A 26,903-nucleotide genomic window follows, 5' to 3' on the forward strand; every position below is an offset into this window, starting at 1 on the left:
ACGGTCAAAGCAATTGCTCGTGCCGTTGTTGTCTTTCGTGAACAATACCATTCGGTGTTCTATACTCTAACTCCTACCAGGGTTGGCAACCCCGGGGAAAGGATATCGTTGTCACCTGACTCTTTCAACTACAGGACGTATGTGATTCTAAAATGACTATTTGTTTTGAGTTAGTTGCGTTGCACGCAAGGTTGCTAATCAGTTGTCAATAAAGGCTGTCTGAGATTGGTAGATACTGTCCTCTGGTATTTTAGAAGGGGCGTGTCACTCAGCATTCGTACAAGATGGCCAGCGGTCAGCTCCCTCTGACTGAGTTGAGCCCTGCAACTCAACGCAGAAATTCCCCAAGCTGGGACCAGCACGCCAAGGTAGATGACCAATTTGACCTCCCGCCATTGTTTACGCTATGTATATGTTGACGAACATGGTTAGGCCCCTATCGCCAATGGTGATTCATCGCAGTTGAACTCGTTCGCTTCGCCCAACTCTCCCAGATTGTTTTGGAAGGATAGAGATAGCGGGTCTCCTTCGAGAACGAAATCCGAAAATCAGAGTCCTTATGACCCTGAAGTCCTGACGACTCCCTGCAAAAGATCCTCCATTGAAAATTTAAAACGAGCCTCCCGGGTGAAAAATAGCAGCATTGTTGCTCGAGAGAAGAACCAGGAATATGACCCTGCCCATGTTCAGGTCTTGCAGCGCCCTCTGGCCACCGGCAGGCCGCTCAGTTTGCCATTCAAAGGTGACGCAAAAGAAACGGGCATTGTGGATGCCAGACGTCAATTACCATCTCAATCATCTTCTCCACCTAAGCAGCATCCTCATGTTGGGAATAACGGCTCTACTAACACAACCCCTGTTGCCCCAAGTTTGGGAGCCATGTCTCCCACAACCAGACTATCTCAGACCTCTCCAAGCAGACCCCAATCCTCCCCCAACAAGTCATCTCTGACGAAGGGGGGACGGTTTGGGAATAAGACTGCACCATTTGATCCTGACAATGAGATCTGGTCTGATAACGATGACACGGCTACGGAAACAACTCCTGGTCGTCGTTATATGAACCGTCAGACTAAAAGTGTTACTTTTGATGCTGCACCCCCTCAAGTTAATGAGTACGAAATGACCACTCCGGTTCCATCATCAACTGCCTCCAGCTTTCGGGAGGGGAGCTATGATTCTGCCGATATGGAAGAAGAAAGTTTTGATCGTGGTTCTTTATTATATGGCACAGAAGACAGCTTTGACGCATCACTGGAAGATGCAGAGAAAACGCCTGTTGTCCTGCCGGAGGACTGGCGCTTAATGAGTCCGGATAGATCTAATAGCAAGGACCTTCAGGGAGAGGATGACCCCTTCAGTGAAGATTTCGGCAGCCCTGGCTCAGATGAGGGACGGCCATCTGTCCTTGAATCGCACTCTTTTGAGTTTGCTGACTCTAACGGCGACCACCGCCCTCTTCCTCCGCTGCCACCATCCAATAATGCTCAAGTTACTCCGTCTGCAACAATGGAACTCACAAGTAGTGGTTCCCGTGACTTGCCGCTCCCCATGACTCCGGCGTCTTATTCGAAGGATGATATTAGCCGATTCGGTCATTCGTCCATGTCGCTGGAAGATAGACTTCGCTTAATGATGGCCCAGGATAAGGAACGATCCCCAGAAGCCGAAAAACAGCGTGAGCGGAGAATGAGGCGTGCCGGAATAAAGGAAAAGACCCTGGATCGCGACAATGAGAGTAGGCAGTCCTTCAGCGATACTTCAAGTCCCAGACAGGACAGTTCGCCATTCAATGCGCATGTCTCTCCGCCCCATATTTCGAGAGAGTCCATTTTACGAAACATCAGAAACAAGAACGGTGTTGAAACGGAAGACTTTTCGTCTCCGCTGCACAGCTCTAGTCCCCAGTTCCATACTCCATTAGATCCTGATGCTCTAATCCCTTCTTTGGAGACAGACAATGGAGAGGTTGCCATCAAGGAGGAACTAATTGAGGATGGCGACATTTACGAGATCCCTGAGTATTATTCTCAGATTGCAGACGACGACCACGAAGGCGATGCTGATGATTATGATAATGAAATGCGACATGCCCATGGGAATGAGTACACCAAGATTTCTAACAATCCTGAACAACAACAGTCTTTCAATGACTCGGAAAATTTATCTGATAACCAGAGTACGCCTGTTGCTCTGGCTACTCCATACCACTCGATGCCTGAATTGAGCGCAGAGCCTTCTGATATTTCCGCCATTTCTGGCATCTCTGGTATCTCTGGTGAACAGGGCTCAGAACTTGACTTAGGTTGTTCTTATGTTGATCACTCTTCAACTCTTGACGAAGCCGCCAAGCTTGCTCCTGCCCTGGATATGAAGGCGATTCGGAATTCGCTTCAGCGCCCTGATACTCCAGAGGTTCATGGCAGCCAGGAGTCAAGGAGCGTTCATGGCAACGACAGCCATAATGATCCTGTTACCCCTGAATCGGTAATTCGTCATCCAATTGATAACCAGATGATCCCAAGCGATGAGTTCCTAGCCATTCCCGACCCCCTTGCGACGGTTAGGTCTTCCAGTGGCAACTTTAAAACAAAACTTTCCCTCAATCCAGCGGGAGTCCAGGAAATGGCAGCGACTCGCCGCAAGGTAAGCGGAAAGGAGTCGTCTGTGCCACAAATCCCAGAAGAGCCAGGGACCGAATATTCGTCCAGTAGCGCGGAACGCGTTGACCATTTAGCCCCGTTTTCGACTAGTCCACCGCAGTTAATTCCAAATGTAGCAATGGATAATATGAAACGGCAAAGCTCTCTCGTGAAGCTCGACATTCCCGTCAGTGGAAGCGATGAAGATTTAGGTTTTGGACTTGACCTAGAATTTGACCGCGTTATTGAGGCCCAAAAGGTTGCGTTTGACACTTTCCTTTCTAAACAACCCTATTACAACACCCAGGTCAATTTGGCCCAGAGAAACATGCACCATGGGAAAGGATACCCCCTAGATTTTGGAACTATTGCTAATAATGTTACTACGCGACAGAGAGGTTATTTTATGAGACAAAATAACAAAGTTATCGTGGCAAGCGGCCGCCAGGACGATGCCACTTCCCCTACTGGTTCGGAAGTGGAAGCTGATCCTAGAGGTACCAAGTCGGCTAGAAATTCATCCCGAAAGCCCAGCCAGCAGACGTGGACGACTGAACCGTGGAATGGAAAAATTCGCCGCCAGAGTATCAAAATAGCAGGTGGAGTGCCGAGGAAGCCGGTTCCTGGCCCTGTACCTCCATTGCCTGGTCAAGAGAGCAATGCAAAGGAAGGATTTGCTACCGTTGGGGAATTGGAAGCCAATGCGACTGAGGAACTTGATGAGGATGGAGAGAGAGGGCGACTGTTTGTGAAAGTTGTTGGAGTCAAGGACTTGGACCTCCCATTGACGCGTGGTATGTAGTGTAATTTTTATCTGGTCAATCTATAGCTGGCTAATTTTGATTTACAGGTCAACGGATCAACTTTTCCCTAACCCTTGATAACGGTCTCCATTGCGTGACAACATCGTGTCTTGAACTTGGCAAATCTGCACCCATCGGGCAAGAGTTCGAATTGGTTGTTCTAAACGAGCTTGAGTTCCAATTAACCCTTCAAATGAAAATGGAAGATCTAAAGCCTAAACTCAGTCCATCTGTTATACCTTCACCAGGGAAGACGCCAAAATTTAAGGGATCCACATTCAGTCGCGTGTTTGCCTCTCCCAAGAAGCGAAAGGAGTTGGAACAACGACAGCAGTTCGAAGCGCAGCAGCTCAAGCAGCAGAAAACTGACGAGAGAGCCCTGGATAAGGAAAACCCATGGAACGCGCTTCGACCTCTTGTTGCTAGTGATGGAAGTTTTGCTCGTGCCTATGTTTCCCTGAGTGATTATGAGAAAGCGGCTTTCGGTAGGCCGTTGACTGTGGATGTGACTTGTTTCAATGAGTGGGCAAGTAACCCGGTCAAGAACAATTCGAAGAACAAGAGATACATGGTTCATTCTTCTGGTTCGGGTTCAACTATGCAAAAGCAGCAACAACAGTATCTCCCTCCTTATCGGATTGGCAATTTGGAGCTTCAGCTCCTTTATATCCCGAAACCGAAAGGGGCTACGGAAGATGATATGCCGAAAAGTATGAATGCTTGCATTCGCGAGATGAGAGAAGCTGATAATACGGCTGCTAGATCGTTTGAAGGGTTTTTGTCACAGCAGGGTGGCGATTGTCCGGTATTGTGTTCTACGGTTCCTCGATATTTCATTATTTGTTTTGGGAGGATTTCCCACTAACCACTCTGTTCCACATAGTATTGGCGCCGACGTTACTTTAAACTCCAGGGCTCAAAGCTTATAGCTTACCATGAAGCCACCCGTCAACCTCGCGCTACAATCAATCTGGCAAAGGCCTCCAAACTCATTGATGACAAGTCGACATTAACCCAAAAGGAAACTTCCGGCAAAGGCGGGCGTCGTCGTAAATCTGCCTTCGCAGAGGAAGAAGAGGGGTACATGTTTGTTGAAGAAGGGTTCCGCATCCGTTTCGCAAATGGCGAAGTCATCGACTTTTACGCTGATAGTGCCCTGCAGAAGAAAGAGTGGATGAAGGTTCTCGCTGAGACTGTCGGGCAGGGTCATGCTGCTGGAGCGCCGAGAGCATGGACGGAAATTGTCCTTCAGAGAGAGAGGGCGATTGCGGCGAAGATTGAGGCTGCTAAGAGGGGTGTAGGGGCTGCTGCTTCTGTGGGAGCTATGGCACCACCGCCGAAGAAGGATCAGTCTGGGCCGCTGCCAGCTAGGCCCGGCGCAACTGCTCCTGTGACTAAAGGGCCTGCGGTGGGGAATGCGCCCGCGCCAAAAGCAAAACATCATCATAGCCTTTCACAACCTGAGGTGGGCAAACATGGGTTTCGACATAAGAAAACGCGATCTTTGATGTTCTGAGCAGCCAGCCATCTCACGTTCCTCGGGTTTTTCTCCTATACATTTCAATTTCTCCCCCTTTTTCTGTTCTCAAGCTGGCCCTGAGTTTATTTGACTTGCTTTCTTTCTTTTTTGTTTTTTTATTTATTTTCTTTTTGTATTCGTTACTCCTTCATCGCCCTTATTTTTAATTTTTATCATTACTATTATTTTTGATTGAAAATCTCTTGACTACCAGGCCTAGTGGGTCTTTTTATTTGACTCGAAATATTTTCCGGATTCCCCCAACCCCAAACCCTCACATTTTGGTTCTCTTATTTTTGTGTTGTCTGCTGTTTCTCACCTCTGTTGTTCAGAAACGAAAAGAAGATTGTAACCTTGGGATTGAAACAACCCGCGAGCTGTCAATAAGTGCGATTGAACGAGTATTATGCCGTCGTTTTTGACACCTTTTTACACTACTACTACCGCTGCTATTCTATTTTTTGTCTATACTTGTGTTCTGTACTTCTGTTCTTACTTTTGTGTGCTCGATGGGCCCCATGATGTGTCTGCTGATTTTGATTATGAGATGCGATTTGTCTGTAGTTTGTTTTAATTCCGTTTTACTTTTTGCAATTATTTATTTATTTCTCTTTCTCCTGTTTATGTATTATGCAAGCAATACCAAAATGTTCTTTAAAGTTTTTAAAGTTGTAGTCACGTACAATAAACTGCTGGGTAGGGATTTGCGTTGGTGGATGGGGTAAAGGGTTGGTTTGCTCGTATGGAAAAGGGGCAACGGAGTAGAATGGAGGGCTTAATGGGGCGGGGGGACAATGGCTACATGGAAGTTATGCTGGAAATGTGCAATAGATTCTGGCGGGAAGACTTAGGGTTGCTGTGAGTAAGGCTGTTAGTAATACATCAGGTATAACTAAGTATGGATAAGACAGGAAAAGCAATGTTGTTTGATTTCTCAAAGAAGTCTATATGTGTTATATAAAATTTTGTTCTCGCGCAGTCAACGTACGTTTATATACAGACAGCCTTATCTATATCATCTATTTGATTACCTCAAATCAGTATTTGACTTGTGGGGAGTCAAAACATCCATACACCGTCACCCTCCTTCCTCCTCACCGTTAACGACCTCATCTTCAGATTCGGATTCTACTTCCTTCAATGCCGCCTTCCCGCTCATTTGTGCGCCAGGAGTGTTCGGGGGTCCTTTGGATGCGGGTATTCCTCCTGAACTTACGAAGAGGAAGGTATATTCTGGGAATGTGTCGATGTGGTTGAAGAAGTTTCCGAAGCTGTGGGGCGGGCTGTGGTTAGTGCCTTTGTAATGCGAGTGTACATGTAGTGACTGATTTTCGTTGGTGGGGGGTAATATCGGGTAAATGAAAAAAGGGGAGAAGAGGGGGCGCAAAAACATACGAATTGGACTCCTCTTCTTCACGAAATATCCTTTCATAGATTTCCCGCTGCTTGAACTCCTCAATCTCCTTTTCGTACTTGGAGAAGTCGATCGGATTCTTGCCATATTCAACCACAGTCCTCTTATTATACGAGTCGAAGATAGGCCGTTCAAGCAGCAGACCCAGTCCGGGGGCTTTTGGGATGGCGATCTTTTGATCTCCGTACGTTTCTGGTATTCTTTGGATATCGCAACCACAGCGCACCACCATGGCAACCATGGCCACCATCTTGCGGATCTGGTGCATCATGAAACTTTGGCCGTGGACTTTGAGACTGAGCCACTCCGTCCCGTTGATGATTACGGGGTCGCGGGAGATTTTGAAGGATTTGATGTGTCGTTTGGCGGAGGCCTCGCAGAAGGACTTTTGGATAGTGTAGTTGTGGAAGTTTCTTGTGCCGACGTACAAGTCGAGAGCATCGTTAATGCGATCTATGCGTTCTTTGGGTATTCGGTATGCTCTTTTTGCTTCTAGGTAGGCTGCTCTGATGGCGCGAATCGCTTCATTGTTTGTCACTGTCTGAAATTCTTCGGGGTCAGCGTCTTTGGTTTCAGTATTCTCGTTAATCTTATTTAGTGTCTCATTGTTGCTAGCGGGTGCATCATTGATTTCGTGGGCTGGATCTGGATGATTTCGTTCATCATGGGAACCAGAATTGTCCGCGGATTTGGTGTTGGATTTAACAATCAGGGCTTGCTGAACACGCTTTCTAGTCGCCTCAGGCATTCGTTCCAGTATAGGTTTGATATATTTTTCATCAACTTTTTCCCAATATGTCGCAACTTCTGCCTGCCTTTGGTTATAGCCTTCAAGATCGTTTTCCATTTCGGCAATCTCAACTAGCTTTTGTCCCAAGTATGTGCTAGGATGCGGGGGGAGGAAGCAGTGTGTCGGTATTAAATACTCATATACACGCGAATCGCATAATTGATAGCTGCTGAAACTTTTATTGGTTACTTCTATTCCCCAAACCCTAATTTGCGGGCTAAGATGGTTGTTGATTTTTTGTACGACATTGGAATCTTCGACGATGAGTTTGAGAGAGACAACGTTGCCGGCGGCGTGTACGCCCTTGTCTGTCCGAGCACATCGAACAAGGGAAGACTTTTTGGGATCTGTGGCATTGGCTTTCGAGATTGCGCCGGCGGCTACAAAAGCTGTGAATAGATCACCTTCAATCGTTTTTTCAGTTTGGCTCCTATAAAAAAGGTATTAGATCAAAACAGAGCCAATTAAATCATTAGAGATTTTGAAACTGACAATTGCATTCCATGATATCCGCTGCCTGAATATCCCAGCAACACAGCAACTTTCCTTTTGGGCCGCCGTTTGTCCGCTTCAATATCTTCTTTGGAAAATTCTGTAGCATAAATAGGCAGTGCTCTCTCTCCTTGCTTTAATTTACGACGTTTCGTTTCCTGAGAGGCTTCGGTCCGTGCTCTTTTATCTGTAGTTTCGCGGCTTGGTCAGTTAGTTACGATCATATATGCGATAGAAGGGTAACTCTTTGTTACTAAAGAATAGGAAAAATACCTCCAAGCTTTCCTTCCCAAATCCTTTCTCTTATTCTTGCGATCTCCTCGTCCTCCTTTGGGGTTATTTGATTCCACGTTTCGCTCTGAAAGTTCCTGATCCTTCGAAGGGACTTGGTTGGGTGTGGCTTGCTGGTTTGGAGCCGGGGTGCTTGAAACAGTTGAATTAGGAGGCAGCTGTTGCGTATCCATCCTGGATATTGGAAAGTGAGACGGCTCATAGAGCAGACCAATTCTATTTAATTCTTCATATTGACCTGAAGGGATTATTACATCTTTTTATTCTACACATAAATTTTCCGAGGACGCCGAGGGTTTGCTTAGTCATTAGAGAAATGATTTCGATTTGGCGCTAACCAAAAGTAGACAAGCGCCCTTTGCTCTGAAACTTCATCTTCGACTTTCTTGTTCCATCGCAACTAACTCTCGATCAGATAGATAATCATTGTTGATATTATCTCTCCCAAGCAGATATCATCTCTCTTGGTCAACGAGAGCAAAGATCTCGTGGTTTATAGCAACTCGGTTCGACTCCTAGAATTTGTTCCCTCAGAGCTTTATCCCTGCTGGAGCTTAATAATCATGGTTTTTTGCTGGGCGAAGCGACCTTGAACGGAGAGAGCCTTTAAGCGAGTCAGCCGTTTCCCCCGTGGCCCCCACTGAGCTGCATCTGAGTAGATATTTCATTGCTCTTCTGGGACGGTGGAGAGGAGGCGTGATCTTATTCTATTAGCAGCATGGATCTCGCCAGCAGCCTTATTCGGACTGTAGTGCGCGCTTTCTATGAGACACGCCACATTCTCGTGATTGATGCTCTTTTCATGCACTCAGTGTATGATCCTTTCAATCTCGCGAAGACTTACAGAACCTCTAGCTAACATTCCTTGTAGCCTCCATGCCGAGGATCTCGCGCATCTTCTTGGAATACAGCAAAAGGATCTGCGAAAGCTTTGTGCTCGATTGCGCGAAGACCGCCTCCTTGCAGTGTATGACAGATATTCTTCTCAGAGAGCTTGGTTATTAATAATAATCCTAGAGCTAACATCGAGCTTGCCGTATCCAGTCATTCAAGACCGGAAATTCGAGATGGCCAAACTCGCCCAGTGAATCGCGATTATTACTATATACCCCTCTACCCCGTTGTGGATGCTATTAAATATCGTGTGTCCCGCCTCACCTCAACCATTAAGGCTCAATATACACCGACTACAGAGAGGAAGGAATATGTCTGTACAACATGCGGTGCGGAATGGACTCAGCTTGAGGTTCTTAGCCGGATAGGGCCAGAAGGTTTCGAGTGTCATCGATGCGGAGCTACGCTAGAGAGGGCAGATGAGGTCGAAGGGGGAACAGGCGCGGATCGCACTGGTCATGAAAAAAATAGCAAACTCATGGCGCAACTGGACGCGATGTTAAAACTACTCAAACAGATTGATTCTGTTGACGTTCCTGAGAATGATTTCGAAACAGCCTGGGAACACAAAATTGATGTTGTACGAAACCAATACACGAACCCGACAAAACCAGGGGTGGCTTATACCAGCAACCGCCAGGCAGCTGTTCGAGGGGTATCGAAAACGGATGCTGCCTCCTTGGAAGTATCTCTTACATCATCGGCTGAGAAGAGCGCTACTGAACAAGCCGAGGAGGCTGCGAGGAAAGCTGCCCTCGAGAAACAAAACGCACTTCCTGTTTGGCATACACATTCAACTGTGAAAACAGAACCTGGAAATCTTCCTGTCAAAACTGAAACAAACGGAACCAGCGTTGACGTATCTGCCGTCAAATATGAACTGAAGGAAGAAAGGAAAGCGGATGTCGATGCTCTCGATGACAAAGTCGCAGCATACTACGCTGAAATGGCTCGTGAAAAGGAGCGAGAGGCCAAAGAAGATGTCAGCTCCGCTGAGGAATCATCTGATGAGGAAGAGGATGAATTTGAGGACGTTGGAGTTGCCCCAAGCGGGACTACAACTCCGGCGGGGCTAAATGGAAACAAGGCGTCTATATTTTCAAATGGATCGCTGAAGAGGGAACTGGAATTTGACTCAGGCAGTAGTGCACCTCAGACCGGCATCGCGACCCCGGATATCGCTGCGGAGGATGCCCCGTCTGTCAAGAAGGTTAAGTTCGAACCAGAAGTGAAGAAGGAAGCTGAGTCAGATGAGGATGATGAAGAATTCGAAGACGTTTAGGTGATAACTGGCCAATCCTTTTAAAAAGCTAGTATTGTAGCATAGGTGCTTCTTTGTGTGTATTGTGAATCCTGCCGAGTTTCGTTCTATGAGAGAGCACTTAATTTTTGATACGTTTGGGGCTTGTTTTGCGATTCCATCTAATTGGACGGATTTAATCTAAAACCCAACTAATTAATGTTTATTCCTTAATAGATTAAGTTCTGCTAAATTTGACCTTTAAACTGTTTAACTATACTATATAAAAACAGAAAATATAAACCTACCATCCTTTTATATCTCGTTCTGTCAAACTGTCTCGAATGCGAGGGCCAGAGTAGAAAAGGTGTGGATGTCTTCAGGACTCCAAGTCTCCAGCAAGGTCGCACAGAGAGAGCCCATTATTCTTATTCTAAATTCATGATAGCGACCAAGCAGAGTTACGAGTTCAAAACGAATCGCCAAATTGCCACGAGATCACATGATCCAATGGTGAAAGTGATTTGCCTCGACACGTTTGTTCGTCTCCATGCAACACCCGTAAGAGCATCCATACACTTGACTACGGTGAATCAGAGACATGTTTGATCTCGTGACGATTTGGCCATTCATTTCGAACATGTTCTCTCCATCAAACACTGGACGCGTTCCATGAGGAGCTGACCTTATGTCCCTCCAAGTTGTTGTGGGATGCATGGTCTACAGGTGTGGAACGAAACCCTTGCAAAATCACCAGAGGTTTAAATGGTAAAAAGGTTTACCAAATCGTCCAGATTTTACTTTAGGGGTTATTAGGGCACCTCCTCCCCTGTGATGCCCATGCATTAGTTAATCAAACAGTAATCAACCCCTATACCATAGGCTCTCTGGCAGCCATATCATTGAGCCGCAGAGTGGCATTACTTGACTCCGGTGCTCAATACAGGGTATTCATATATCAAGTTAAATTTCTAGTCTGTGCGAAACATTCTCGTTCCACGCCTCTGTGCATGGGTGATCATCATTTTGCTCCACCTCTAAGACCCGTTCGATCACAACGAAGTGGTTCCTGATCCGATTGGAGAGAGAGTTTGGAGGCGTGGGCCCACGTTGGCCCACGTTTTCTGTCGCCTTAACGTTAATTGACTGGTAGGGACTCGAAACTTGAGTTAAAAGTGGATCCCCAAAACGTCTCCACAAAACGTCTCCACTGCCTAGTCAGACTGATTTGATTTTAGCTAACATGGGGCTGAGAACGAATTCGCATTTTGTGGCAATTATTGGCCATCGATCTATGACGTTCTCTTGCTATGATTGGTTACAGAAGTGTTCTGCTAGAACGCACTCTGATCATGATAGACTTTCAATTCCATCTTGGCTTACGGGATAGTTCACTCCTGGCTAGCCTAACCATCTCGGGGCGTTTGTGTTTGAGTGCCTGATTCTCCGACTTATGTTACAATACGGCTAATTCCCAACCATGGGTATTTGCCCCATAGTGCGGTTTCATTCTCCAAGTTGGTGAAAGGAGATCAGTTTGTCTTCTCGAAACGGCAGTTTCGTTTGTTTAGCCGGATGTTGTCTGGATGTCAGCAGCCCACGACTGATAGTTCAATACTCTGATCAATTCCAAAGGAAGAAAGAAATTTCAGAGTTTTCAGAGCCTAGTGGTGAATTGATGCTGTCTCCGGTTCTTGATTCACCATAGAAACCGGGAGCATCCTTCATCTTTGAAGAGAAGGCTTTTCGAAGCTCAGGGTTGCGGTCGACTACGGCCACTACAGTTTGCCATCAGTGAGTGTGAAAGCTAACATCCATTATGATAGGGATTGAAGGTAAATAATTGGTTGATGAGATATGGACGCATATATCAATTACTCTATCTTTAGCCAAAGGCGCACCTCTCTTGAGCATTTCCGACAACAGACTACCTAGTTGGTAGCCAAAGAGACCAGCATCCCAGAGTTTTCATGGCACCCAATGTATTCAAACAGCTGTTGCTCCGGCTTCAGCACCAGTACTTCATGGAAAAGACGCAGACTGATAATATTGTTCAACGACTTCGCATACTTCAAGAATCCCCCAAAAATATCAAGATGTGTCTGGTGCTTCTTGCTCCATCCCTCCAACGAGCTAAGATCGTCAAAGAAGGCGAGACCAAAAGTTCTATCTTTATCAGCCTTATAGGAAACGTTGTCAATAATGTCCATGAACCGACAGCTGTAACATCCGACCTCATCCCCTTGGTCACGAAGGAAGTTCATCCCCTTGATAAGAACAGGGTGCATGGTTTCCAGATACAACTTTCGCTCCTCAGGGTTGGTTTTTGACCAGTCCTGACCTGAGCGAATGATGGCGAGATTCTTCATACCGGAAACACGAATGCGGCGTCGCAAAGGAGAGTTGGTGGTCTTCCTCGCTGTGCGACCGTTCTCTCCAACCAGGGCATCCGTTTGACCCGCAGGGAGACGGTCTCGCATGCTGCCCCAGTATACATGTTCTTTGATGGGACCACTAACACTCTCTCGCATATGTGCTACGCCCTCGATAACATTGGTGTCCGAAAACACAGTTTCGAACCGATCGATCGTCGGGAAAAATACCTCCAAGAACCAGCCGTGGTTTTGTTCTTCGGGATTCAGCGTTTCCCACCAATTCTGGAACCCACTGGCAGCTCCCCATTCTGTATAAGACTCCTTATTTGGCCAGTATGAAATGACGGCAATGTTATAAGCACCGTTCGTATCAGTCACCGATGCTAGCTCCCAAAACGATGGTTTTTGCTCTACAGACGGCGAATCTTTGATGAATCCCAACAGAGTTGACATTGCCGATCCATCCTCTTCGGGGGAAGCGGCGTACTGGGCCCCGATGACTGCCATTACAAAATCTTTCGATGATTTTGGAAACCGGGCGCTGTAAGCAGGAAATGGTGGATTAAAGTTTGACGGCGTACTCGCTGGTATTATCCTCTCTTGCAAGAGATGTTCAGGGATTGCTGACTCGAGCATTTTCGTGTATGTCGAAGGTTTAAATATGATATATAAAGAGAAAGAGGACAAATTTTATCAAAAGGTCAGAACCAAAGGGAATGTTTGCTTTCTTGTGTCTCCTCGAGGCCCCTTTACTATTAATACTATTATTCTAAGAAGGAGTTGCAGTCGGATCATTGTTTGTCAGGAGGCGAACCCCGCTTCTTGAAGCTGGAATCAACGCGCGGAGTTAGCGAAGGCAATATCCATGTCAGCGGGAAAAATCTTCATGCAAGAGCAGGTTGGGCTTCATTGTCAATCCGGTGGAAGCTGAGACTCAAGGCTGGCTGCCCTATCAAAGCAAGCAGTAAGCGGCAAAAGGTTAATTTATCTCAATAAAAATGGTGCAAGCATCGTATCCATTCGAATTCGTCTGATATCAAATCCGCCCAAGTACTTACTGAAGTTACAACAGATGGTCTAGCGCTGCTCATCACTGGAGAATATTGAGCATGGCGTGACACACTATGCTACCATATGTTATTTATCCAGGTGTTATTGGTGCACTTCTCATGGGAACTCCTCAAGCTCATCAGGCTAAAACCTTGCAGGGTTGGAACGGCGCGGGGTTTATGAAATAAGGTTGGCCCCATCGTTTTTGGGAACCTTCCGGCGGAGTTGGTGGAACTTGACCTCTATATCTAACTAACGTTAACTAGAAGATTTCACAATGAATGAGACACCTGTTATGATTTCGTGGCTGCCTCTCGCCGCCACAGCAAGACCATGTGTTTCCTCGCATGGCAATACGCGCATCAAGCTCGCTATGAAATACTGCTCCGAGTCGACGATGGACCTTTTAAGGGTTATTTTCCCTCTATCAACTAGATGCTTCCCCCGTTGAACTAGAATTTTGAACTATCTACATATGCCTTCATTTCGTTCTTTGGGTTCACCTCTGTTTGCCTAGTCTCGAAGATGGCAGTGACTCCTTTCAAGGTGGAGGCATGGTCGGAATGTGCTGTTGCAGTGCTCATTATATCCGTTAGGATATACTATCGCTGCTGGCGTGTCAGGCGAAACTGGGACGGGGACGATTACTTCGCTGTCCTCGCAATTATATTCTGGGCGGTATGATACCCTGATCATGGCATCCTATGTTAAAGAGACGAATTGATCAATCCTTCAGGCGCAAACATCCATGCTTGAATTAATCGGTAGGGATTGAAACCTGTAACTTTTGTACCACTTGATGAGTTATTCGTTCTAACGAACAGTTTTTCCAGGTCGATATGGTACGACTACAGGAATGAATGATGAGATTGCCCTCAAGCTCACTGAGGAGGAGAAAAGACGAATAGTTATTGGAACCAAATGTCTCCTTGCGGGCTGGTGCCTTTATGTCACATTGATCTGGTCCCTGAAATCCTGCATGTTGTTTCTTTACAAAAGACTCACGTTAGTAGCTATTCTGCTATGAATATTCTACTTTTCCGCTAATAAGCTATACAATCAGTCTGAACCTTAGCCAGCAACGTGCAGTTAGAATAACTGGACTAATCTGCACCCTGGCCTACATCGCAACTCTTATGGTCATTCTAACCCATTGTCACCCGATACAAAAAGTGTGGCAGATTTACCCTTACCCTGGTGGTAAGTCAGTCGAAAGTATGCTTCTTAGATGAGACTGCTAACACATCTGACAAGATTCTTGCGCTTTAAACATCCCGAACTACCTGGCATTAGTGGTGACAAATGTGTCGTAAGTTTACTTTCAAAGAGTTCTGGACGAAGGATATAATTGTTTTACCCGGTCTAATGCTATCAAAGGACCGATGTCATGATCATTTACATCCCTCTTCCCTTGCTATGGAAAGTGAAAATTCCACTGCGCCGGTATGAAAGCAACAGCTCGCTTGATGCATGTACAAACAGGTCACTTATTTATTCTACTATAGGAAGGTTCTCTTCGGAGCATGGCTATGCACTGGAATTTTCATCATCATCGCTGCTATCGTTCGCTGCATTTTATGTCTAAGGGACGTTCGATTCATCAACATTGCAACCATTTGGTCCGTTCGAGAAACTGTAAGGCGGTCCTTGCGATGAACCCTCTCAACGCTCTAGCTCATTTCCTCTCCATAGTTCGTCGCAACAATAGCCGTCAACATCCCTGTCCTGAAGCCACTGTTTTCAAAGAGCTTTCGACTCGCAACGACAGGTTCGTCGAGTAAAAACACCAAATCAACCAGTCACGACGGCAGCCACCAGCTTACACGAATTGAGCGGAAGGAAAAGCAAAATAGGATTCGTATTGCAATGGGACTGGCGACGATGGATAACAGCAGCGAGGAAAGGATGGTGCAGGGATTTGATCCAAATTCGAAGAACAATGAGTACGTGATTTCGACGGGCAGTGTCGAGACTGTTAATCACGAGTTGAGAGAGCCGGCGGAGATTCATGTTACCACAACCTACAATGTTTCTTAATAAAACTATGCTTAGAGATTATGTTGTGAATCACTTCACTCTGTGATGGAGAATGGGCAAAGGAACGGTTGAATTTAAAGGAAACAGGAGAATGCCGTAAAACGCTTTTGACAAAAGGTTATGTTCTACGTAAGCTGCAAACGTCCTTTTTACGGGCTGGGAATTCTCATGATCGTGCTGCCTTGTATCAACTCCTATATCCCCCTTGTTTCTATATAGGGCATGCTTAGATGCTTCTATCTTCAGAGCTTACATTTTGGTAACAATTTTTCTGTTACACGGGGACGATCGAGTCGGTCCAGTAGGAGAACTCAGGCCGTCAACCAGAAACAGGCTTTTACTTGCTTGCCGGTGTGCTTAGTCCCTGTCGATTGAGGGAATAGATTATAGTCAGTGGCTACGAAGGAGCTCTCGATGCCTGAAACTTGAGTGACATCCGATTGACGAAGCTATCTCCACTCACCAAAAGCGTGATATAATCTGGTAGCACCAGCTGAAGAGGTGTATAATAAGAGAACGAACCACTGCAAGTTTATCCACTTGCTTTTTCAAGTCTCAATAGACGATTGAGGAGGGGTTGAGGGGAGTTTGCCTAAGAATTTCAAAGGTAATTCTTTGGATTTGATAAGGTGAAGGATAGCCGCCGCTGTTGTTCTCATTGTTAATCAGCCAGCTATTTGCTCCTGCATTCCATAGTTGTTGTGATTTTAATTCTACGTCAGAACAAGACCTTGAAAGCCGAAGATTTCCCTCCGTGGGAAGAAAGAAGAAAATGAAAAATCCACAATATCGCAAAATGCGTGGTGGTAAAATGACTTTTACAGAAGGTTGAATATCAAGCACTTGACCTGGCCCTGCCTTGCTCTCTAAAAGGTAAGGGTTTAGAAGGAAACAACGCCATACAAATGCAGCAAATTGGAAGATGAAGCATGAGGTTGGAGTCATTCAGAGTTCGTTAAGAACAAAATCGACAAAAGAACCAAAAAAAAAAAAATATTGAAACATAGAATAATGCGCAAGCATTGAACATCATTTGTATCGTCTTGGAAAGAGAAATAGAGGTAGGAAAAAACTATGTAGGCTTCCTTTACCTCCTCTCCTGTCCGCCAACCATGAACGCCAGTTGATGGTTTTTTTTTTTTTTATGGCGACCCGGTCAGGCCAATATCGGAATCGCTTCCCATCATCGAATTTTCATCCCAACCATCTGAAGGGAAGTCAGAATCTGAAAAGTAAGGGGAGGTGGTTAGAAAGGAAATAAAGAGCAGATGAAGACATAAAAAGAGGGCGTTTGCTTACCAGACGCCATTTCATCCGGGAGTTCGACGGATAACTGCTCCAGCGCAGAGATTACAGCTAGAATTGAGGAAGGAAGGTTAGGTCACAGCGATCCTTTGTAGAGATATTGAGGGCAAAATAGCGAGAACGTGCTTGAAATGTAAAACATACCTGTAGCTTGCTGAACAAACTCCATATCCTCAGTGTCATTCTCGTCATAATACACGTCTATACAATGGGTAATGACGAGAGCAATCGTCTCCATCGACCGGACTTCCGCCGGCTGCGCATCCGTTGAGAGATACGTTCTTCGCAATTTCTCTACACACGCCTGTGTCAGATCCTTGCCGATCTTCTTGTAGAACTGCCTGAACTCGTCGCCAATTTCCTCATACTCTTTCGAAAAGAGGAGCTGTCGCAAGAAATCAAACGTGTTATTCCGCACACTTCTCTCGGGGTAATGAAGAAGCGTGGGCGCCCAGTCAGGTATCCGGTCGACCACTGCACTCCAGAACCAAAACTCATCCTTAGACATCTTATCATTTTGAAGGTTTATCAGTGATTGGAAAAAGGCGAGATGTTCACGCCCTCCACTATCGTTGATGGACTCCACGCCCTTGGACACGTAGTCGATCAGACTGCTTATCTGGTCGATATCTGAGGACATTTGGCAGAAAACTAACGTTGCTTCCAGAAAAGGAACGCATAGGTACGCAGGGGATACTCGTAGGCCTTCCTCGAGGACCTTGCAGATGCTTTCCGTTAGACCACATTCAGGATCAGCAGCTAGAAAGACGCTCACTATCTTCCTGGATACTGGTGGATTCGCCTGTTGCTCGAGAATTTTCTTCAAAAGAATTAGATCTCTGTTCCTCCCGATCGGTCGAACCAGCTCCCCTTCCGACCTGGTGAGTGAATATTTACCCATAACGCAATCTCGAGGCTGACTGTCTGGCGAAGGTGCCAGTGCAAAATCGATATGAGTCATCAGAACATAAAGCACCTCCACAAGCTTGAAGTGCGAATATTTGCGACCCTTTTCAACAAGTCGGACATAACTGCCATATTGCCGTTTCAGTCGCTTGTTGTCCTCTCTATCCAGCCAGACAATTTCCAAACACTTGAGCAGGAAGCCATGATCGAGCATGACTTGAACAGGGTAAGGTCCAAGGTTAGCAAGGCCGAGGAGCAGCTCAAAATAGTCATCCCAAGCCCGCGAGTATATATGTAGGCAACCCCACAGCTGATCGAGAGTATCAACAACAGCATCGACCATAGTCGTATAGTCGTTTTCATAGCGGACCAATTCGTCATTCTCAAGAGTTTCTTCGACTAGTGGCTCCTGCAGCCGTTCGAGAGCGGTAACTAAAAGTCGACAGAACCCATCACGGACAACGTTATTAGGGCTCTTTAACAGAAGATCTCGAATACCCAAGGGACGAACAACAGTCCAGCGAAGGACTGCCATAGCCCCCTTGGTGTTTTCGGTAACATTCCGCCCCAGTTCGATAATAATATTTTCTAATTCTGGTAACTCTTTCGACCTCGAGATAATCTGGTCCAAATTATCCAGTGCGATAAAGATGGCTGCTTTGCGTATCTTATTGAACCCCTTTTCTCCAATAGCGGAGAATTTCCTCGTTTGTTCCAGTAGAGAGCGGACGAAGTATGCATGGTAAGGGTCTAGAAGGCAGTAGGTCCGAATGAAAAGTTCATTCTCCATGGCAATGTGATTTCCAAGCTCCAGAGGGAGTGGAACACTGACAGGTGAATCCCCGAGCGATGCTGCATAGACAGACTTGGCCTTTTCCATACTAGAAACCCGCTGGTAAAATAGCATGTAGGCATTCCACACTTTATTAAACCGAACCTGGCCTAAAGACGAGCCATGAATGGGGTCGTTCATACCTCCAAAACACTGGTCGGGTATCTTAGCAGGATCGAACCTGCTCACGTCCGAGTCATTGAATTCAACCCAAGAAGCACTGGTATCCGCGGCGGTGGGGCGCTCCCTGATATACGAATAGTAGTGTCCAGACTCGGCAGTGCCACTGTGCACGAGAACACCAACCAGCTCGAAGACATCTGGCGAAATCGGAGTTCCTGGGTTACTTAGATAATCAACTGTGTACGGAGTCATATCAAGGCGTTCTGGGAATTGGAATTCATCGTTAATCTTGCTGCGTATCATGGATATGACATCAAAATCGAAACGCTTGAGATGGAATATCAAGTTATCCGGGAGGTCTTTCAAACAAGCCCTATATATTCGTAAAAATCAACATCCGCGAAAGCTTCCCCACATGGGCTGAAGGAAACAAAAAAGCTCACCTCTTAACAGCATCGACGTGACGCCCACACGAAGTGCATGAGTACTTATTATCTGCAAATCACTCAGCGTTGTGTTCTTCAGAAAAATTTTTCCCAAAGAACCCAATACAACTTACCTCCCTGCATCACCTCCCCCTCAACGTAAGCACGCAAACTATCCTCAAGTCCAGCCTTACCCTTGATATCACACTGTATTGCAGAAAACGGCTCAAGCCGCTCCGAAATATGTGGACACTCCTTTGACTTAATCTGCTGAACAAGCTGGCCACCATAAAAGGACCTGAAGAGCTTCTTGTCCTCCGATGACAGGATCTGGCTCTCCCATCGATCAAACAGCAAATTGTAGAACTCATCTACGTCCATCTGAACATTGATATCTATAGGCTCATTGTCATACGTCCGGATGGTATCAACTGCCGCCTGCGTATCGACGCTTTTCTGCCATGTATTTTGCATGTAGGCAAACACCTTTTTCGTTTCCGCGAGTAGTTTTTGCGTGGAGTCCACGTCAGCAACATGTACCTCGATCATGAATTTGCGAAAATCGAGATTCATGAATAACTGAGTAAATAGGGAGTTCAGATAGCAAGTGTTGGACAAATTCTTCAAGCCGGCATAACCTTCTGGAGAGCGGATTGTTTTATGTCGATCGAACACCCAGTTTGGTTCGTACGTGTAATCTGCAAATCAATAAGTATATGCGTTGCAATTACATGCCTGGGTAGAGGCGGAGAGGTAAGATCATACCATGTGGAATTACATCAGCAAGCAATGTCAGCATTTTTTCACAATTCGATTGATCTTCACACAAACGTAAGAGAATGTTATACAATTCCTGTCTGGTGGCAGTGTGCATGACGGGAACGTTTGGATGAATTGGCTCCGTTTCGGAGATTTCTGAAAGGTCGGGGAATAGGTAGGTCGTGAACAAATCTTCCATAAGATTACTACTTCAGCAGTTAGCATGCGACCCCATATCTGTACGTGACAGTTGGAGCCGTTATCTTACCTCGTATCCACGGAGCTGATCGTGGCATGTGCCAGCTCCAAACACATTTTCAACAGGTGTGTAAATCCCAGGACGACATAGTCAACAGGCTCTCGACCGACAAACTAACAGATGCGTCAGTAATTCAAAGCAACATGGGGGGGGGGGGGGGGGGGGGGCCTTTTTTTAAAGGGGTTTTTTTTCAGGACGACTTCATGCGTGCGATGCGTAGCCATATATCTCCCCAACCTCAAGTACTCTCCAATATAAATCTCCGGGAGACAAATTCGCAACCGTCTGAAAAACCACAAGAGCAACCTCAAAAAATTCCTGTGACGACTTCGCAAACCGCAGCGTATCAGGGAACAGCCCCGAAATATCTTTCCACAGCGTTGCCACAATATGTATCGTCGTGGCAGTGGGGAGTTTACGAGAAACCGCAACCTCCTCTTTCGTCTGATTCCCCTTCCACCACGCCCACTTCTGAGACGGGTGAGTGCCGCAGGTGGAAAAGATAATTTCGGCAACTCCCTTGCGGATGCCTTGGCGAGGTTCAGCTAGGAGGAGGGCGTAGATGAGATCCTTTATTTGCATGGTTTGTTCCACTGCGTCCCAGACACGGCTGTCATGAATGGAAGCTTCGATGATGACGGCAAAGGAATTTGAGATTAATCTTTGGATGGAAATCTCAGGGAGCTTTGTGGATGAAAGGTCGCGGCCGAGGGAGATGATGGAGAGAAGTCGATTGGCGAGGGCTGAGGGATTGGAGAAATACTGCTCGGAGTCTTCGGGCAATGATTTGGCTATATTTGTTGCGTTAGTTAGGAGGATAGTTCCTCAAGTAAGAGGTGGAGAAGAGGTGTTTGGCTTTTACCTGTCAAAGCTAGGAGGAGACATTCCACGAAATTGCATGCAAAAGAAAACTTTAACGGATTGTCTTTTAAACTATCAGACATCTGCGGTCGGGTAAGGAATGCAACCAAGTTTTTGATGCTGTGAGATATAAACTCTTGATCTGGGTTTGTCTAGACACGGCAAAAAGTTGTTAACAACCAATTGAACTCTCGCAATAACATATAATCAGCTATAAATCCTTCATATTCACACATACCTCTAAAATATCTTCTCTAATACAAGCAATAAGAGCGTTTATAGAGTAGAGGAGTTTGTATGGCTTCTCTAACGGAAACATCTCCGGTTCCGCTATGTTCTTGGATCTAACAAAATCTCGAACCCGCTGCTGAGGGGGGAAGACAACCAAGAAGTCGTATATCTGAGGAATGGAAAAAAATAAAAAATCAGTATCGGGGGATTTGGAATTCCTGTCTCATATCAAAAGAGAAGGGGAGGAATTGGGAGCAGGTTTTTTGTCAAAAAAACATACCTCCTTCGATAACTTCTCCTCCAGCCCCAGCAAATCATACAATTCATCAAAATGCTTCAAAACCTCCGAATCCACCAACGTCAGTGACTGCCTCCTCGCCCCCGTACCACCACCACCAGCACTAGTACTACCATCAACACTACCACCATCATCCCCATCCGGATTCTTCCTAACCATCAACAACCCGGACCCAACAAGCTTCAACTCTCTAATCGTCCTCTCACCACAAGCCGCCAAATCTAACCGCCTCCCACAGCTAAAGCTGGAAAAGCTCTTGAACCCTGTCAGCCGCGATAACTTCTCTGCCAACTGCGCGCCTGTGGTTAGGTCGCTGAGCTTTATGGAGCGGATGCGCGTCTGCGAGTGCCCGGTGAAGGCTTGATAGGAGAGTTTGACGAGCTTTCCGGCTACGTCGTCGAGAACTACTTCTTCCTCATCGGGGTTGGGATCAGCGTCGGCATCGGCGTCTTCTGCGTCTGCGTCTGCGTCAGCGTCAGCCTCAATGACAGGGATACCGTCACCAACACCATCGCTATGACCATCACGGACGCCATTTTCGTCGCTGTCGGCTTTCAGAAGTAATTCTGACGGGCTAACTTGCAACGGTGTATACTGCGGCCGTGTTCTTAAGCCCTGTAACAACTGACGCAGAAACAGTAACGACCGTGTAAATCTTAACTCTTCAGCACGCACCTCCCCATCCGACGGTACAATAACCATAGGCTCATCTTCACTACCACTCGTAGACCCGTCAGTGAACGCTTTACACTTCGCCGCCGCGTCCGTGAGTTGGCTAACACAGCGCTCGACAAGGGCAACATGTGTAGCCTCTGCAGCAGACCGTGGCGCACGTCGAATGAGCCCATGGTCAAGATAGACCTCAATAGCGAAGTTGGTAGCTCTATTTTCAATCGTGCCTGGCAGAGCTGTGAGGATGAAGTGCCATATACGATCCATTCCAGGGATAGTGATGATTTCGTGTTCGTGGGCGATGGGGGGTGGGTCAAAGCGCATTTCGTAGGTGATAGCTTGTTCGGCGAAGGCAAGGATATCTACTGTGTAGTCTTCCGGTGCGATGCGGGGGAGGTAAACGTTTAGATAGCGTTCGAGGAAGCTGTTGCGTTTTGTGGAGCGGGATGTTACTTTGGGTAGCGTTTCCCATGCCAGGCTGCGACCGCAGTCGCCAATGGGTTTGGACATGAAGACGTGGTTCCAAAGAATTTCGCTTAACTCTGGGGTGATTGTTTCAGGGACTTTGTCGATGATGCGATGTAATAGCTGGATACGCGGGCGCAGACAGTTTCTTACGGTGGGATCTGAAAAGTCCGTGTCTGGCGAGGCGGTGTCGAAGGCATGTGCCAATTCCGTGACTATTAACCGTGTAAAGTCAAAGTCGAGCGCCAGCCGTCGTATATCTTGGATGTCGTAGGGGGACAACAGGGCGTTCAGGGCCTGAATGCTGCCAACAGCGAATTCGTTCATTTCGGAAATATCATCGATGCACTCTTTGTACATTGCCATTTTATCATTGTCGTCCAGACCCACAGATAGTAAATTGGAAAGCTGTTTGCTAGCAAACTTTTGGATGCTGGTTTGCTGCTCAACGGAAAACTCCCGAATGGACGCCGCCTCGCGAATCAAACGGACACATAAGCGGTGCGGGACGATGTCTGCATGTGGCTGGCCAAAGCCGTGATGACGCATTCTCTCCGCGTGTTTTTCCCTCAGGTTATTGAATAGGCAGTCAGTGTACTCAAGCACCCGCGTATCGAAGCGGTTTAAAGGTAGTTCAATTAGTTTAGTACAAAGATACGTCAAAGCGTTCGATCCGGATTGATGCATCGAAAATGTCCGGGTGAGCATCCCCAGCACCTCTGCCACAGTTCTAGGGTCTTGACTTTGCGTTACAGTGTTCCAGATGATGTCCGTGTCGTTATCTGTATATGTGGCTGTGACAACAAGGAAACCTACAACATTTCCACTCCGACTAATCAGCTGAGGGTGCGAATCCACACCGACAATGTATTCCACGATCTTGTTATCCCTCAGGAATTTGACAAGATACTGGATGATGGGATAACTGATACCAGCGGGGTTTCCCTGAATATGCTGCCGCCAGACCGCAACGAGATCCGTCTGCATTGTCTCCATGCCATAAACTCGGAGCTCCATTCGACCCTCAGTGATATGCCTCTTCAAAACTTGAAATTTCCAACCTAAATGGATGATTGCAGGATATTCTTCCGGTTTCGCGTTTTCAGGAACATCAACACCTAGATCTCGCGACATTTGCATTGCCAACTGATGATTTAACACGGCAATATTATGATACGAAAACCCAATGAAGCGAAGCACCGATTCGCTGCTCTCATTAGTAACCCACGAGGACTTTTTTGAAATATAAGACTGATACTCCACATCAATAGAGCGGAAAAACAAATATGCAGCATCGATTGCATCAGCAAGTTCCGCCGTGGAAACCAGGTCGTCGTCCGCACAGTGCCTCCTCCGCTCCATTCCGGAGTCGATGATGTTGTGGGCGATAGTCAGCAGGGCGATGAAGGTAGAAGAGTACTGCGGCCACTGCTGCAGTGTCTTGAGAAGCAATTGCGCAAAATCGGAGAGGTGCCTCACCGCATTTACGGGACCTGGAGTAAGTTGATCGTTAATGCTAGACACCAAGTTAACAACCTCAACACCATAGATCCGTTCAATGGTCTTGTAAAATGGAATCGTGTGCATCTGTAGTAACCATCCCAAGGCGGGAAGGTATGTCTTTGATAGCAAGTTTGGCGGGGAGGCTGCGTCCTTTGGATGAAGTTGCAGCGTTGGGATATCAAGGCGGATCATATGGATGGCAAGCCGGCCAAAAGCCACGGAGAACTCCTCCAAGCATTTCCAGGGCCCCTGTCCTTCGTCCGGTTGAAAATCGATCCTGGTGGTTTTGTGTTAGCTTGAATGATTGGTACAACACAGGTGGTACTACTCACTGCCGCCGCAAAAGGCCTTCCATAAGCAATGGCACCTCTTCCCATAGATCCTGATCGTCGGCGACCGTAGCATAAGTAATCTGATTTAGGTTATTCGTGCAGAGATCAAGCCAGTTCTTAATTGACACAAAGATTGCTACATCGTGAGGATGACCTGTATAGAGAGACCTATTAGTAAAAAGACACCCCGTTCAAAATAAATAAATAATAAATAAATAAACCGGGGAAGTACGTACCCCTCTCAATAAAACTTGAAATCTCCTCCACAGCTTCCCGCACATCACAATCACGGCGGAATCGTGGGAAAGAGTCAGCCAACGAGACCTGGTCATGCATGCGCACAAGGTCAGGTTCTTCGGGGGACCTGAGGGCATCTTCTAAAGATCTCCAGTTTGACGTGCTAGGGTCCTGATCCATATCTTCCACCTCCGCGACCTCAATCTCAGGGCTGTGGGACGGCGACGAGGTTATAGATATAGCAGCGGGCGTATGCGGTGCTATATCCGGAGACTGTGGGTATTGCGTCTGTACTTCTCCATCATGTTCTTGCTGCAGTCCTTGTCCTTGTCGTTGTAGAGGATGTTGCTGTTGCTGTTGCTGTTGCTGTTGCTCCGGCAAAGCGGTCTCTCGCGGCGAAAGGACACTGGGCCCAGGTATTGTGGTTTCTGCGGCGACATGAGAAGACGGGGAGCCACTGGGCAGAAGGGGAGACTTCACATTGATAGTAACTCTGCTGCAGGCACGTTGAGAACCGGGTGATTTGGGGCTGGGCACGAGAGCAGGAGTCGTTGCGTTGCCGGCCACAGGTGCAGAAGTAGTAGTAGTAGTAGTAGCAGTAGTAGTCGTAACAAGGCTGTCGCTGGCACCAACAACGGCAGGGCTTTGGGAGGGGGCAGACATGGGGATAGGCTCGTTTAAATGGTCGCCACTGTCAAGACGAGGACGTTTCCGAGTAGAAAACTGGGGATATGTATCTTCCATGGGAACGCTCGTGGAGCCTGGAGGAGCTTGTTGGAGAGCTACGGAAGCAGCAGCAGCAGCAGCAGCAGCAGTAGTAGTGACAGCAGCAGTAGGACGAGGGCGTGGGCGTGGGGTGCTAGAGCTATCTAGCGGGGAAGCTGCCATGACATTTTTCGGGAGTGACAAGCGTTGGAAGTATTATTATTAATGGGGGGGGGGGGTGATCGGGTGGGTGAGATGTGGGGAGAATGAGTCAAAGCTCCAGGCAGAGAGCGAGAGAAAGCACGTAAAGCGAGCGAGTGAGTGGGTGCGTGGAGGGAGAGTGAGGGTGAGAGGCTGAAGGGGTCAAAGTATAGCGTTGGTGACTGGGATTGGTTGGTAATTATGCTATGCTGAGACTAGGCCGGGATAGGGACAAGCGACGGCGGTCTGCTGGAGGAGCTGGAGGTGCTGGAGTACTTCCACGTTGCATTGAGCAGAGTTTGGACAGAGTGGTGGTGTTGGTTAGACAAACGGAGGGGGAGCGCAAGAGCAAACAAATAGAGTGCAGGGTGATTGGTGGTTGAGAGAAGGATGGAGGAAACAAACCATGGAATTGAGTACGGAGTGTTTACCACCGCCCGTTTATCTTTCACTCTGTAATAGTTACCAAAATCTATTGCTGGCTTTAATTCAGCAGGCAAATAGCAAAGTAGTAAATTAGCAACTAGTTAAAAGAGTATCCTCCTCCTCCTCCTCCTCCCAGCTCTAACTATAACTCGTGAAAGTAGTTCAACTAACCCGCTGACTAGTTGATAGGTAGTTATGTATTTAAATGCCAGTCCTGATGTCGTGTCTGCCTAAATATTTTTCAGCTTTAACAACTTCGGCCCTGAAGCCCGGCAAGGGTTGAATAATAATCAACACTGTTTGAACTGCTTGCTTGCAAACAAGATCCTCTCCTCGGTTGCTCAGTTTGCCCTCTTCTCATTTCCATACATCATATTCTTTTCAATCAATGATCCCAACATCTTTGTATATATTCCGGATGTGTATAGACGACATTTCTATATTGTAGCTGCAGACTTCTTCCTCCTTGGGTTTGCGTCAAACCCGTGACTCCGCCCTGAAGTCATGTGACATCCCGATGACGCTGGTGGACCCGCGATAAGAAAGTGTGGGCGGTTGTTTGTTTGTCGTTATTCTAAGTATCAAGTATTTAGTTGCTCAGTAATCGTATTTCACCCACTGGACTTGATCACAAACCAACATCCTGGATCTCTTCCTCACGTGATATAGTGTGGTTTACTAAGCACCAGTCAGAGAGTTAGTTTGTTGATGCAGCTTCAGCCTTGGTGCATTCATTCAGCATGTATTCTGCAATTATGAGGACAAGTCAACTTATTTTGGCTGCTTTCGTCATTGAAAATAAGGGATTCAGTCAGT

General features: G+C 46.8%; 7 protein-coding genes across 7 annotated transcripts; 3 read left to right on the forward strand and 4 right to left on the reverse strand.

Annotated features, from left to right (window-relative positions):
- Positions 1-284: 284 nt before the first annotated feature.
- PAAG_07514 (hypothetical protein) lies at positions 285-4,961 on the forward strand (the record flags this gene model as incomplete). The annotated part of the gene is made up of 4 exons (XM_002790609.2): positions 285-368; positions 433-3,436; positions 3,493-4,250; positions 4,329-4,961. 4 exons carry the CDS (start codon positions 285-287, stop codon positions 4,959-4,961), a joined length of 4,479 nt encoding a protein of 1,492 aa, XP_002790655.1.
- Positions 4,962-6,042: 1,081 nt separating this feature from the next.
- PAAG_07515 (tRNA pseudouridine synthase) lies at positions 6,043-8,124 on the reverse strand (the record flags this gene model as incomplete). Its single annotated transcript, XM_015846245.1, has 4 exons — positions 6,043-6,235; positions 6,360-7,598; positions 7,661-7,861; positions 7,934-8,124. 4 exons carry the CDS (start codon positions 8,122-8,124, stop codon positions 6,043-6,045), a joined length of 1,824 nt encoding a protein of 607 aa, XP_015700680.1.
- Positions 8,125-8,669: 545 nt separating this feature from the next.
- On the forward strand, positions 8,670-10,127 carry PAAG_07516 (hypothetical protein; the record flags this gene model as incomplete). The annotated part of the gene is made up of 3 exons (XM_002790611.2): positions 8,670-8,764; positions 8,823-8,918; positions 8,996-10,127. The coding sequence occupies 3 exons, from the start codon at positions 8,670-8,672 to the stop codon at positions 10,125-10,127; spliced, it is 1,323 nt and encodes a 440-aa protein (XP_002790657.1).
- A 921-nt stretch (positions 10,128-11,048) lies between these two features.
- PAAG_07517 (hypothetical protein) lies at positions 11,049-11,458 on the reverse strand (the record flags this gene model as incomplete). Its single annotated transcript, XM_015846246.1, has 2 exons — positions 11,049-11,299; positions 11,431-11,458. The coding sequence occupies 2 exons, from the start codon at positions 11,456-11,458 to the stop codon at positions 11,049-11,051; spliced, it is 279 nt and encodes a 92-aa protein (XP_015700681.1).
- Positions 11,459-12,016: 558 nt separating this feature from the next.
- Positions 12,017-13,096, reverse strand: PAAG_07518 (phenylacetaldoxime dehydratase; the record flags this gene model as incomplete). The annotated part of the gene is made up of 1 exon (XM_002790613.2): positions 12,017-13,096. One exon carries the CDS (start codon positions 13,094-13,096, stop codon positions 12,017-12,019), a length of 1,080 nt encoding a protein of 359 aa, XP_002790659.1.
- A 691-nt stretch (positions 13,097-13,787) lies between these two features.
- PAAG_07519 (hypothetical protein) lies at positions 13,788-15,547 on the forward strand (the record flags this gene model as incomplete). The annotated part of the gene is made up of 9 exons (XM_002790614.1): positions 13,788-13,922; positions 13,967-14,188; positions 14,247-14,274; positions 14,344-14,515; positions 14,574-14,710; positions 14,765-14,819; positions 14,888-14,953; positions 15,016-15,145; positions 15,203-15,547. The coding sequence occupies 9 exons, from the start codon at positions 13,788-13,790 to the stop codon at positions 15,545-15,547; spliced, it is 1,290 nt and encodes a 429-aa protein (XP_002790660.1).
- A 1,142-nt stretch (positions 15,548-16,689) lies between these two features.
- On the reverse strand, positions 16,690-25,643 carry PAAG_07520 (ubiquitin carboxyl-terminal hydrolase; the record flags this gene model as incomplete). The annotated part of the gene is made up of 14 exons (XM_015846247.1): positions 16,690-16,772; positions 16,847-16,903; positions 16,997-19,086; positions 19,157-19,208; positions 19,273-19,836; positions 19,904-20,103; positions 20,166-20,269; positions 20,394-20,947; positions 21,019-21,169; positions 21,256-21,417; positions 21,529-21,927; positions 22,078-24,463; positions 24,519-24,672; positions 24,755-25,643. The coding sequence occupies 14 exons, from the start codon at positions 25,641-25,643 to the stop codon at positions 16,690-16,692; spliced, it is 7,845 nt and encodes a 2,614-aa protein (XP_015700682.1).
- Between the last annotated feature and the right edge of the window lie 1,260 nt (positions 25,644-26,903).

This window comes from Paracoccidioides lutzii (genome assembly GCF_000150705.2).
Source record: "Paracoccidioides lutzii Pb01 unplaced genomic scaffold supercont2.24, whole genome shotgun sequence".
Classification (NCBI taxonomy): domain Eukaryota; kingdom Fungi; phylum Ascomycota; class Eurotiomycetes; order Onygenales; family Ajellomycetaceae; genus Paracoccidioides; species Paracoccidioides lutzii.